The 14,352-nt window shown below is 45.7% G+C and overlaps 1 protein-coding gene across 1 annotated transcript in view; it reads right to left on the bottom strand.

The window, feature by feature from the left end:
- Positions 1–14,352, bottom strand: part of NCAPD3 (non-SMC condensin II complex subunit D3) — a 112,038-nt gene that overhangs the window by 34,362 nt on the left and 63,324 nt on the right. The window contains exons 18-23 of the mRNA XM_029573252.1: positions 12,438–12,535; positions 12,228–12,343; positions 1,773–1,880; positions 1,327–1,441; positions 1,119–1,226; positions 717–955 (exon numbers count right to left, since the gene is read on the bottom strand). Of these exons, the coding sequence (XP_029429112.1) occupies positions 717–955; positions 1,119–1,226; positions 1,327–1,441; positions 1,773–1,880; positions 12,228–12,343; positions 12,438–12,535 (784 nt within the window). The remainder of the gene's footprint in view (positions 1–716; positions 956–1,118; positions 1,227–1,326; positions 1,442–1,772; positions 1,881–12,227; positions 12,344–12,437; positions 12,536–14,352) is intronic.

Below are 14,352 nucleotides of genomic sequence, written 5' to 3'. Positions count from 1 at the left end.
GCTAACACAATGTCTCTCTCATTGCTATACATCCATGGGAGTGCAAAGTTCCCTGCATCAGGTTTGAGCAATGGCTGCGTCAAATGCAAATCACAACTTGGCTTCAATTCAAGATCTCTGCAAGGCCGCCACATAGTCAGCTATACATACTTTTGCAAAGCACTGTCTGAATAAGGATTCATGCACGGGCAGTTCATTTGGTCAAACAGTACTTAATATTTTAAGCATTCTAAACTATCTTCCTGCAAATCACAAGATGGGTGGCCAACAAATTCACTGAAGTTCAGAATTAGCTCAACGCAACCATCAGGTGGGCGAGTCTCATCTTGTGTGGCTTTTGTTGTGCTTCTCCATGGGGAAAGCAAAGTTGCTTACCTTTAACAGGCGTTCTCTATGGACAGCAAAATAAGCAACAACCCAACCCCTCCCCACCTTCCCGGGAAGTTTACTAAGCTTGAAGAAAGCCTGGAGGAGATTTGTGCACTAATGCGTGAAGACCTGCGTGTGCTCAGGAAATTAGACCTTCGAAAAACAAACCAACTCAGTACCACTGGATTGTGTCACCATCTGGTGTGGCTCTTTGTTTTGCTATCCATGGAAGACACCTGTTACAGGTAAGCAACTTCACTTTACTGCTTGTACAAACTAGTTTTCCTGCAGGGGTGGGCTGCCACTGGAAAACCGTGACAACATCTGGCCGCTTCCTGAACTCTCACCTGCAGGAGGTTGGTCAGCATGATAAGAGTCTGCTTTCGGATGAAAGGATCCTTATCCCGCAGGCACACAGAAACATTGGGGATGTATCTGTCCACCATCGTAGTGTAACGGACACACAGGTCGCACATCACGATGACCACGTTATTGCGGATGGCCACGTCCTCGCACACCTCCAGCTCCCGTGCAAAGGCTGCAATGCACTTCTTTGCCAGGTCTTCATGTTGTAAGCACAGCTTCCCTATTACAAGAACCAACCAAGACTTAAATGGGCAATTTCTTCACAGGTCCTGAATTCCCCAGTATCTCCTTGGTTCTTCTCTGCAGCTTAAGTCACATTCTGGCCTAGGAGAGTGCAGAGAGGTAAAATACGACAGAAATATCTGTTCGCTAACAGTTCTTACCCAGTGTAATAAAGGCATGTGCTCGGACAAGGGGAGACATAGTGGATCCTCTGAATTGAGACAATGGTTGAGAAACTAAAAAGTCGCCATCTTCTGGAGAGCTGATGGCTGCAGAGAAGAGAAAGAATTACATCTCAGAATATACAGCAATATCAAACACAATGCCTGACTTTGTTGTGTGTTTTAAAAAAGGCTGAATGGCACTCACACTGCTCTGTGTTGACTGAAGAGGCCAAGATGGACTGGACCAGAAGGAAGACTTTCTTCTCCACTTTGGCTGGGCACAGCTGGGCAGCCTCCCCAAGAGTAAAGAGATGCCGCACCTAAAAAGCAAAGAAGGTAATAGCATTGCTCTCTGAATGTGCTCCCAGAGAAAGACAAATGAATCTACACCATTATACATAGAATGCATACATGTGGACAGGGTGGAGCAGAGAAAGGAGGCCATGAGCCATCAAGTCTTTGTAACAGATAGGGACCGTTAAGTAGCTCAGCTGTTTCTTTAGTTCAGTGGACATGAGCTTGGTTTGGAGTCCAGATGTTCCCAAGTTCAAAGCTTTAGCTCTCTAGATTAAAAAATATAAAATGCAAGACAAGACTGGAATCCTCACAAGGCATATTTACAAAGCAAGTGTTAGAAGAAGCAGGACTCACCAGCAGCACCTCATCCAGATGACCAGCTCCATTTTCTGTCAGGATAATGTGGGAGATGTGCTTCTCACAGGCAGATATGAGATCCCCACACACCTGGTTCAGCAGCACCTGGGCGTAAGTGTAAAGAAGTCACTTGCAGTCCCCTACCTCACACTCCTCCTCATAAATACAGTGAAAGACACCAAAATAACACCTAATTATTATAAACAATCACTGCCAAAGTCCACCAATGTTTGCTGAAAGGACCAATAAAGAATTGCAAAAAGTTCCTGTAAAAAATATATGTTCAAAATTTTAATACAATTGATATGGAACTGAGAACACAGACTTCATGTTATGAGCCCAGAATCATAACGGATATCAGGATTCTTCCAAATGTATTTTCATCAGTCTTTATTTTTAATGCACAATAAGAAAAAATGAATGCTTAACTCAGTCCTTGTTTCTTGTGCACAGTAAAAAATTTAGAGACATTGGTTCTTACCTGATAATTTACTTTCCTTGAGTCCAGGCAGACCAAAGGCCTGGATTAGGTCCACCAACCAGCAGATGGAGACAGATTAACAGGTTTGCTGTTGTAACTTTACATAGGTTCCCGTGCTGCTCTCAGCCTGCCAGTATCCTGTAACAAGCTAAAAATAACATACTATAAAATTCCCGGGTGATTTCCATGAGAACACAATGAACATACCAATAAAATAACACAATTAGGTTAAACCAAATAGTTTAATATCACCTTACTTATCCACTGAAGATTTAATTTAAAATATATCTCTACACTTTCTGAAAAGAAATAACCATAAAACAGTGGTTCTCAATCCAGTCCTCGAGGCACTTTAGGATATAGCAAATGTTGCTTACCTGATGTAACAGGTGTTCTCACAGGACAGCAGGATGTTAGTCCTCACAAATGGGTGACATCGAGGATGGAGCCCACCACGGAAAACTTCTGTCAAAGTTTAAACAGAACTTTGACTGGCCCCTACTGGGCATGCCCAGCAAGGCACTGACCCTGCAGCCAGCAGGGGTCTCCCTTCAGTCTGATGTTCAAAGCTACAGGCAGTGCCTAGAAAGTAAAAACAAAACAAACCCAACACCGCGGGGTGGCGGGCGGGTTTCGTGAGGACTAACATCCTGCTGTCCTGTGAGAACACCTGTTACATCAGGTAAGCAACATTTGCTTTCTCACAGGACAAGCAGGATGGTTGTCCTCACAAATGGGTGAGTACCGAGCTGAGGATGTCCTGACTTGCACCAAATGCACCCAACGACGTGCAACAGGCACTACAACTGGGGTGGAATTTGGTAAAGGGCATCCGCACCCTACCGGGAAGGTGGAAGGGTGTTGGTACATCACGTTGGAAAAAGGTTACGCAAGACAGATTGGCCGAAGATGGAGTCCTGTCTTCCAGCTTTGTCCAAACAATAGTGCGCTGCAAAGGTATGGAGAGAACTCCAGGTTGCAGCCTTGCAGATGTCAGGAAGCGGCACCGATCGAAGGTGTGCCACTGACGTAGCCATGGCCCTTACAGAGTGTGCTTTAACACGGTCTTGAAGAGGGATGCCCGCTTGCTCATAGCAGAAAGCAATGCAATCCGCCAACCAGGAGGAAAGAGCCTGCTTACCCACAGGTTGTCCTAACTTGTTAGGATGGAAAGAGACGAATAATTGAGTGCTCTTCCTGTGAGAAACTGTACGGTCTAGGTAAAAGGCTAGAGCCCGTTTACAGTCTAGGGTATGCAGGGTCTGTTCTCCAGAGTTGGAGTGGGGCCTGGGAAAAAAGATAGGTAGTATGATGGATTGATTAATATGAAACTCAGAAACTACCTTAGGTAAAAATTTAGGGTGAGTGCGGAGTACCGCCCGGTCCTGCAGGAGCTTAGTGTAAGGCGGATAGGTAACTAGGGCCTGTAATTCACTAACCCTGCGAGCTGAAGTGATAGCCAAAAGGAATAACACTTTCCATGTGAGATACTTTAACTCACAGGAGTGCAGAGGTTCGAAAGGAGGTTTCATTAGACGACCAAGAACCAGATTAAGGTCCCAGGATGGGGCCGGAGGCCGTAAGGGTGGCTTCAGATGGAGCAAGCCTTTAAGAAAACGTGTTACTAGGGGTTGTACTGAAATAGGGACACCCTGTACACCTTTATGGAAGGCGGCTACCGCACTGACATGCATCCTAATGGAAGAGGTTTTAAGACCTGATTCAGAGAGATGCCATAAATAGTCCAAGAATTTGGAGATTGGACAGGAAAGGGGATCAAGGGACTGAGAAGTGCACCATGATGTGTACCTTTTCCATTTGTATGAGTAAGACTTTCTTGTGGAAGGCTTTCGTGAAGCTATCAGGACTCGAGAAACGGAATCTGAAAGGTTGAAAGGCTGAAGGACTAACCTTTCAACATCCATGCCGTCAGGGACAAGGCTTGGAGGTTGGGATGGAGGAGGCATCCGTCGTTTTGAGTGAGCAGATGCGGGTCCTTTCCCAGAGGAATGTGCCTGCGGATGGAGAGATCCTGGAGTATTGGAAACCATACTTGGCGTGGCCAGTAAGGTGCTATCAGGATCATGGTTCCTCCGTCCTGGCGTAGCTTCACGAGAGTCTTTGACACAAGAGGAAGTGGAGGGAATGCGTAGAGCAGACCGGTTGTCCACTTGAGGGAGAATGCATCCCTCGGCCGAGAGTGCTGGCTCCGAATGAGAGAGCAGTAATCGTCCACTTTGTGGTTCTGAGGGGACGCAAAGAGGTCTATGCGGGGAGAACCCCACTTGTGAAACAGAGAGGTCGCTATCAGAGGATCGAGTGACCACTCGTGCGGTCGGAAGACACGGCTCAGCCGGTCTGCCAATACATTGTCTACTCCCGGCAGGTAAGTGGCCCTGAGGTACATGGAGTGGGAGAGGGCTTCCGCCCAGATCTGCGCAGCTTCCTGACACAGAAGGAAGGAGCCTGTGCCTCCCTGCTTGTTTATGTACCACATGGCCACTTGGTTGTCCGTCTGGATTAAGATTATCTGATGAAAGAGATGATCTTTGAAAGTGCGGAGCGCATAGCGGATTGCTCGAAGTTCCAGGAAATTGATCTGGTGTTCGGCTTCCTCGTTGGACCATAACCCTTGGGTTTGAAAGTTGTCCACATGGGCTCCCCAACCGATGTGAGAAGCGTCGGTGGTTAGGATTACTTGCGGATCCGGTGGAAGAAAGGGTAAGCCCTGAAGGAGGTTGACCTGAGTCGTCCACCAGGTTAAGGATAGGCGCAGCGCTTGTGTGACTGTGACTATGGAGGACAGAGGCTGAAAAGCTTGAATCCATTGGTGTCGTAGAGTCCATTGTGTTACTCTCATGGCTAGTCGGGTCATGGGAGTGACTTGAACCGAGGATGCCATGTGTCCTAGGAGAATGAGGAACTGGCGAGCCGTGGCCGTGTCTTGAGACTGGAGCTGGTGAGCTAGGGATATGAGAGTTTGGACCCGTTGAAGCGGAAGGTAGGCCTTTGCCTGTAAGGTGTCCAAGTCTGCCCCAATGAAAGATAAGGTTTGAGATGGGACGAAGCAAGATTTCTCGTAATTGACAAGAAACCCTAAGGAAAGGAGTGTGTTGATTGTCAATTGTAGGGAGGACCGGGCAATCTGAGGGGTGGAGGCCCTGATTAGCCAATCGTCCAGATAGGGGTATACGTGGACACCTTCCTTCCTGAGGAATGCTGCTACAACTACGAGGCATTTGGTGAAAACTCGTGGAGCAGATGCCAGACCGAAAGGTAGTACTCGGTATTGATAATGGTCGCGGCCTACTAGAAACCGCAGATATTTGCGATGGGATTGTGTTATCGCAATATGGGTATAAGCGTCCTTGAGGTCGAGGGAGCACAGCCAATCCCCTTTTTGCAGCAGAGGGAGTAACGTGCCCAGGGTTACCATCTTGAACTTTTCTTTTTGAAGGTACTTGTTGAGGGCCCGAAGGTCCAAAATTGGACGTAGCCCTCCTGACTTTTTTGGAATTAGGAAGTACCTGGAGTAAAATCCCTTGCCTCGTTGAGAGGGAGGGACAGGTTCTATAGCATTTGATTGCAAAAGAAGGGATACTTCCTGTTGTAATTGAGTCAAGTGGCTGGAGAGACTCCATGCTTGAAGAGGCGGGGAGTCTGTCGGAAGAGTTATGAAATTGAGGTGGTAACCCTGTGCGATAATTGCCAGCACCCACTGGTCTGAGGTAATCCGTATCCAATGCTGTAAAAAGTGGCACAGACGACCCCCTACAGGAATGTGGGGGAGTGGGATATGGCATGTGCTCCGTATCGGGAAGTCAAAGGCCTGCCGCAGGCCCGGGAGGTGGGGCTACAGCAGGTCTTTGTTTCCGAGGTTGGCGGAGCTGAGGTCTGGTGGAGGATCGAGCCGGACGAGGCCTAGTCGACGGAGGGTAATAACGACGTGGCCGAAAGAACGACTTGTTAGAGTCCTTCTTAGGTGGTGGTTTGGAGGATACCTCAGATGGAACAGACGAAAGTTGTTTCAACGTCTCGTGGTGATCCTTCAATTCCGCCACAATCTGTTGAATCTGTTCTCCGAACAGATTGTCCCCCAAGCAGGGTAAATCGGCTAGACGATCCTGGACCTCTGGGCGAAGGTTGGATGATTTTAACCAAGCCCAACGTCTGGCTGAGATGGCAGTAGCTGAGACTTTCATGGAAGCATCGAAGATATCGTAGGCCGTTCTGATCTCGTGCTTCCCAGCTTCAAATCCTTTGTGAAGGAGGGCTTGAAGCTGTGGCTGGTATTGGTCCGGTAATGTGTCAGCGTAGTCCTGCATCTGTTTAAGGATAGCTCTGTTGTATTGAGTCATATAAAGTTGGTATGAAGCTATGCGAGATATCAACATAGCCCCATGATACACTTTCCTTCCCACACTATCAAGGAATTTGTTGTCCTTGATAGGGGGAGTGGAAGAGTGTGGTTTTAGGCGCTTGGCCTTCTTTTGCGCAGACTCAACTACAACAGAGCGATGATCCAGTTGAGACTTCTGAAATCCTGGTGCTGACTGAACGAGGTATGTTGAGTCAGCTTTTTTATTAACTGGTGACACAGAGGAAGGTGATTCCCAGTTTTTCTTTAAAAGATCCAGAAATACCTGGTGAATGGGGATGGAAGCGATGATTTTTGGGGCATCCAGAAATTGGAGCAGCTCCATCATTTGGTGCCTGTCATCGGTCTCAGATTGCAGCTGAAAAGGCACAATTTCTGACATCTCCTTTACAAAATTTATAAAGGAGAGATCTTCAGGAGGAGATCGTTTTCTACTCTCTGTAGGAGATGGTGGGGATGGTAAATCTGTATCTGAAGATGTATCATCACCCCAGGTATCATAAGGATCATGTAGGGCTTGCAGTCCTGAAGGACCTGGTAGAGGATCCAAAGGCATCGATGGAATCGGTGCTGCAAGCGGAACTGTGAACGGCATCGAGGGCTTCGGGGGTACCGATGGAATCGGTGCCGATCTTGGAATCGATGGAGCCGAAGGATAAATCGGTGGAAAGGTATGTGAAGGCACCGATGGAACGACACCGGACGGGGGAATCCGGAACGGTGTTTCTCCTGTCGATGAATGTCCTTCCGGAGATGATGGTGTAATCGGTGCTACTGGAATCACCGATGGAAGGGCGCGCATGAGTGCCTCCATACGAGTTAGTATCGGTGCCAACGCTTCCACTAGAGGCTCGGTGGTCGGTTCCCTCCTCGGTGGCAGAGTCGGTGCCGGGGTCGATGCCGGTGGCGGTGCCGGAATCGGTGCCGGAGGCGGTGCCGGTGGAGGCTGGAATCTTCGCATCGCATTCTCGATGGCCTCCTGGACCAGCCGGTCCAGTTCTGCCCGGAGACCAGGGGTAACCATACCCGGCTCGACGGGAGAGGGAGGCTGAGGCAGGGCCGGAAGTACCACCGTAACCGGTGGGATCACGGCCCCCGCACCCCGGGAGGGTGAGGGTTTCCTCGGTGCCTGCGAACGAGACGTGGACGGTGCCAGGTCTGACCGAGGCTTTTTCGTCGGTGGCTCGGCCTGATCAGAGGTCGATGGTTGTGGATCCTCGACGGGCCGAGACTTGTGCCGTCGATGGCGATGCTTATCCTTCCGATCTCCTCGCCCATCCGGGGAGGGGACAGGAGTCGACGGCCGAGAAGTCATCGGTGGAGGACGGTCACCGGAGGGTTGACGATGGTGGTGCAACTTCGACGGTGCCGGTTCCGATGACGTCGATGCTATCGATGGCGTTGGGGTGGGTGCATGGAAGAGGAGCCCCATCTTCTCCATCCTGGCTTTACGACCCTTAGGTGTCATTAGGGCACATTTAGTGCAAGTCAGGACATCATGCTCACTTCCCAAACATAGAACACAGACCCGATGGGGATCTGTGATTGACATAGTCCGGGTGCAATCCGGACAACGACGGAACCCCGTCGCCATGGCCTAGGGCCAAATTTAGCCGCGGGATTGGTAAGTGCCAACAGGCCTCTAGGGCTAAAATCGACGGCAGTCGATGAAAATCGGCAAAAAACTTACCGGCTTTCGCGGAGGTGACAAAAATTTGTCGAAGGGAGACCCCTGAGGGGCAAATTTTCTTCGGAAAGAAAAAAAACCGAATTCCTGTCAGGAACGTGGTAAGAGAGCTCCTTTCACCGCGTGGCAACTGCTGCGCGGAAAAAAGAAGACTGAAGGGAGACCCCTGCTGGCTGCAGGGTCAGTGCCTTGCTGGGCATGCCCAGTAGGGGCCAGTCAAAGTTCTGTTTAAACTTTGACAGAAGTTTTCCGTGGTGGGCTCCATCCTCGATGTCACCCATTTGTGAGGACAACCATCCTGCTTGTCCTGTGAGAACCATAATGAATATGCATGAGATAGACTTGCATACAGTGGAGACAATCTCATGTATATTCATTGTGAATATCCTGAAAACCTGACTGGCTAGGTGTGCCCCAAGAACAGGTTTGAAAACACCTGCTGTAGAATACTACATGTTGGAAGATAAGGGAGGGTCCTCAACTAGTCTGGCTGGATTCAGGGAAAGGAAATAATCAACTAAGAACTAAATTTCTTCTTCCTCTTCATCCAGCTAGACTAATCTAAATGCATGAGATGTACCTAAGCTATACCTAGAGTGGACAGGATACTGCCAACCCCGGTCTCAAGACCTTCACACCAAAGGATGCTTCTTCTCTGTTGGAACATCAAGACGATAAAGTATCGCAAAAGAACGTAAGGAAGACCAGATCACCACTTTGTAACTTTTCAATGGTGTCACCAACAAAAGCTTGACCCAAAAAAAGTTTCTTGTTTGGAAGAGGAGTACGTAGGACAGACGAACGACTTCTTTAAATCAGCATATCAATAAAGCTTTCATAGCTATGTCTCTCATTAATGACTCTGCATGGAGGATAAAGATGATCTGATCCCAAAAACCATTCATGACCTTAATTCCACAATAGAACACTCTGCACATCCAAAGAATGGAGCAGCAAATACATTTCCTTACACAACTCTTTATAGAAGGAAGACAGACACTACCCAACTAAGGTGAAAAAGCAAATCACTTACAGAAGGAAGGCCGAATCTGTACAAACTCCTTCAAAAGACCAAGGTAGACTTCCTGTACAAATGAACTTACAGCTCAGAAAGTCACTTGACTGAATAGATTGCCACTAGCAACTTATCCCAAAATTATCTTTTTTAAAGGGCTCAAAAGAAGTAGCTTCCAGAAAGAATATCACCACATTCAACTTCCAAGACAAGCCTAGTTATTTTACTGGCAAGTCTACATTATTCACTCCTCACAGGGAATGAGAAAAAACAATTAGAGACTAAAGGCACATTCTGAACATAACATCTGTAGGAGAAGTTCTCTTACCTGTTCTTTCATTTAATCATGCTACACCAATCCAGTCCTAACAGGTGGGTTATGTCCCCTTACCTGGCCAGCGATAGAAATATTTTGCCGTGTAACCCAGTTATTGGTTTAGGGGTTGAAAATGTACGAAGTCTAAACCATATATAATGACTTATCAGTAAAATCATAGTTGTGAAACTAATGGTCAGAGCGGAGGAGGGGTTACTAGACAATGTTGGGAGATGCTTTTTGGGAGGGAAGCTGGTTACATCTGATGGGGAATTGTAGTAGCAATATGTATTTTGTAACAGTAGCAGCTAACAGTGTTTGGTTAATGTGTAGTATTGATTCCTGTTTTTCTTTTGTATGTTGGTTATGAACCACTTATTGTCTTGGACTGTTTATGCAGTATATAGACTTTATAAATAAATATATATCAGGGATATATAAAACTTACCTGATAAGGCAAATAGGTTTCCACCATCTCTCAAGAAAATCATTGCTGCCTCTCAAGGGTCAGGCCACAAGACAGAATCAAACGGAATCCCCACAAGACACCAAATCCTGCCTCAGGAAACCTGAGCTCTGAGGTAAAGAGAGGAAACTCTCATCCAATAGTTGGAACAGAACAGCAAACCAAAGCCAACTTGATCAAAATCAGGTGTTACCAGAGCTACCAACCCTTGAAGCCTGGAGATCTTTTGAAGGCTACTGGATGATCCTCTCTCTTCTGCTGTAAAATCCTTTCTACATTTGCATTCGTCTGAGACATCATTAGGTCCAACACGAGCTCCCCTCATCGCACAATTTGATGAAAAGCCCTTTCTGATCGTTCCCACTTCCCAGTGTCCAAAATGATGTGGCTGAGACAATCCACTTGAACCTTCTCTATCCCAGATGAGATGCCAATAGTATTTTGAGGCATTTCTCCTCCCATGTTAAACATGATTATCACCTATGCTGACATATGAGAGCTCTTGGTGTCTCCTTGATAAATCACGTGCCACTACCAATGCACTGTCCGACAAAAAAATAGACTGCTTGATTTAAAAGAACCTGCAGAAACACCACTAATTAGTTTCACACTATATATTAATACAAAAATTCTTTTTATAAACATCACATTATTCTTGCTCACATAACACTTTACCCACTTAAAATGCATGTAAAACACAACTATATAATCTCCACCGCCTCATTCACACCATACACACTACAATTATCATCATAAAAATCCAACAAAAAACAAGATCCTAGTTGTTTCGCCTGAATCAGGCTTCCTCAGGGCATCCTTTTTAAAAACATACAAATATCCATCAATTCCCAAATGATGTTTTCTAACTGCAGAGTCCTTTAATACTAAAGTTGTTAATCTTCATTTACTGATCAAACAATTCTTAATAAAATCTTTCTTCCTCATTAATCTTCAATGTCAATCTGGCTTAAATTTTCTTCAAAAGCATGGTCATTCAAAACTCATTTTAAATTCCCTTTGAACTCCTCCTACTTCCAATAAGACAAACGCTTCAACTGTTTCACAAATGTTCCTTCAAATTCCTCAAATCCCCGCACTACACGAAGAACCTCTTCAACAATATCACCACTGTATCAAAAAACATGTTATTAATTTATTTAGAATCTTTCATATATTTAATCCAAACAACTACTCAAAATTCTACTGCCATTTTTCCACTGATTATCTCCTGTTTTTCTTATAATAAACCCTGACATTCCTGGAAAATTTTTAAAAAACTGAAAATGAATGTCCCTAGGTAAACAGCACAGTTGTGATCCTCTGATGCAGAAGACTTCTCAAAACATGGATACATATCAGGACTGAGTTAAGTACTCTTTTTTTTGTTCTTTACTGTGCATGAAGACAAAACTATTGGAGAAAGGACACAATAAGATCAATGTTTTGTTTTGAAGAAACCAGATATCCATTATCTGATTCTAGGCACACAATATAAAAGTCCATGTCAGCCCTATTAAAAATTGACATATTTAACCGGACTTTGTTTGCAATAATTACTGCAAATATCAGTCTAATTACGGCTTAATTTATTTTCCAAAATATCTTCACTAAAATGTCCATGCATCCCAACGGAATAAAAGACCAATTATTCACTTTTGGTGCAAGCAGATTAATGAAGATAAACAAAAAGCACCTAAGGGAAGAGATATAAATACAAAGCAAGAAATTGGTGCAGTCAGACTGAGAAACTAGAGCAGGACTGACGATCCCAAAAGCCATTTTTAAACTGGGTCATTGTTCAGAGTTTCTCTTAGGATGACGATGACTCATAAAAAGGCATCAAAGCAATGTAGTTCATTTCAGAAATCCACAGAGCCACAAAGTTAAATGCTGAACAGGGTGCACAAATTTGATTTATAACAAAAACACACTGGGCTAGGGGAATAGAATTCAATAAAGTGTGTGTCTGTCTGTAAGGAGAGCTCCAGTCACAGCTTGTGTCATATTGCGACAGCCTAGAACATAGGGCAATAACTGGGGATTCAACGAGATGGCATTAACTCTTCCAAGTCAAACTAATACTTTGGCATATAGTGTTAGAAACATCACCTGGGCATGCTCCGGGGTGTCGGCATGTGCATGGCACAGTTTCTGCAATGACTCCACTGCAGGACTGATCACCTCTGGAGGCGATAAGAACTCCAGCAGCCAGTCCTTTACATCATCTGGAAAGAATCAGGCAATAGTGTAAATTACATAGATAAAGAGAAAAATGACAGGGTGATGATGGGGGGGGGGAAAGAAAAAAAAAGCATTTACCAATCAGTTTCCCTCTGTGGGTCTGGGGCAAGTGCACAGCCACGTGGCCTATTACACACAGGATATGACCAGTGGTGCTGGGACTGCCATTTCTCTGGCTGCAAAATAGCACAAGAGACAAAGTTCTGTTTGTAATCTGAAAACAAGGGCAGGCAAGATTACGTAAAAAAAACCCAAAAAACCCAGCCCTTATGCCCAATTATGGAGAAATTTTCTTTACCTGTTAATTTCTTTTCGATTAGTCCTGCTACACCAGTCTAGCCCTGACAAGTGGGTTATTACTCCTACCAGCAGATGGAGGCAGACAACACCGATTTCTCCTGTGAAATCACAGCCACTGCCTGAAGAGACGATACTAGCAATGAGAATCCAGTATCCTTCTGATGAATCTTTGAATCAGACCCCAATGATCACAATGTAATTCCAAATCTAATTTCAACTAGAAACTGATAAAAAGTTTCCCTGCAACCTACCATAAAGGAAAAGGAGAAAGGAAACGAAAAATGAGGAATAGAACGGCCTGAGGCCCCAAACAGACACAAAATAAGAACATTCATCAAGACTACAGACTTGCTTCCATGATGGGTGCTGGACTGGTGTAGCAGGACCTATGGAAAATAAATTAATAGGTAAGAAAAACTTCTTCCATGGTGCCCTGCTACGCCAGTCTAAATGGGGAGTAGCAAAGCTTCATCTACCCGGGTAGGAGGAAGCGAGAGACGCTTGAACGACCCTCACACCGTAAGCTGTATCCTCCTGTGCCATCACATCCAGTCGATAATGCTTCACAAAAGTATGGTGGGACGACCAAGTGGCTGCCCTACAAATGTTGGCCACTACAAGTGCATGCACCTCTGCCCAAAATGCTGACTGGGCCCCGGTGGAAGGCATGCACACCAATTCTAGAGGCTTCTTACCTTTCGGCAAGTAAGTTGAACCCATCATCTCTTTTATTTAGCAAGCCAGCATGGCCTTAGAGGCCCCCTCTCCTTGATGTTAACCTCTAAATAGGTCAACTAGTCTGACTTACGGAAGGCGTTCTTTTCCAAACATCGGAGAACCTGATACTCGAATCTGCACTCCTCCTTCCTTAGAGGAAGATGGGAGTGAAATTGGCAAATTGATATGAAATGCTGAATTCACCTTCAGAAGACAAGACAGCACTGGTTGAAAAACTTGCTCCACCAAAATCACCAAAAAGGAGTCCTGGAAAAATAAGGACCAAAGCTCGGAGATCCACAACAACCAGGAAAACCATCAGTAACAAATCTTTCAAGGAATTCTGTTTCAAAGGCTCAAAGGGCTTTCAGGTGCAGATTAAGGTTCCACAAAGGAACAATAGGCCGGAAAGTTGGTCGCAACCACTTTACACCCGTCAAGAAAGAGGACACATCAGTATGAGCCATTACAGAGCTACCCACCATGGGCCCTGGGTAATAATAAATAGCTTCCACCTGAACCTTTAAGGAGTACAGGGCCAGCCCTTTATCCAGACCACCTTGAAGAAAGGCCAAGATACAGGAAATGTCTGCCAGGAGATACCGATCTGGACTTTCAGTAGTGCTTGGTCACCAGACCCGAATGTAAACCAGGGAACTGAACCATTTCTTGGACATTAACAGCGAGCGATTACTGTCAAAGAATACTCTCTCTTACAGAGCCAGGCCATAAGACAAAATGGAGCTGGATCCTCCATGACCACAGGTCCCTGAGCCAAGAGACCTCCACATCTTACACAGTAACATAGTAATGAAAGCAGAAAAAAACCCAACGGTTCATCTGACCTGCCCAGCAAGCTTTTTATTGTAGTAACTGCCTCTCTGGGCAGGTTACCCCCATGTTTCTGTTAAGGGTAGTACTATTAAAAATCAAAACCAAGCAACTGTCAAACCCATAACAAAATTACTGCTAGCAA

Source organism: Rhinatrema bivittatum, chromosome 12, assembly GCF_901001135.1.
Source record: "Rhinatrema bivittatum chromosome 12, aRhiBiv1.1, whole genome shotgun sequence".
NCBI classification, from domain to species: Eukaryota; Metazoa; Chordata; class Amphibia; order Gymnophiona; family Rhinatrematidae; genus Rhinatrema; species Rhinatrema bivittatum.
This window is presented reverse-complemented; position numbering and strand designations above follow the sequence as displayed.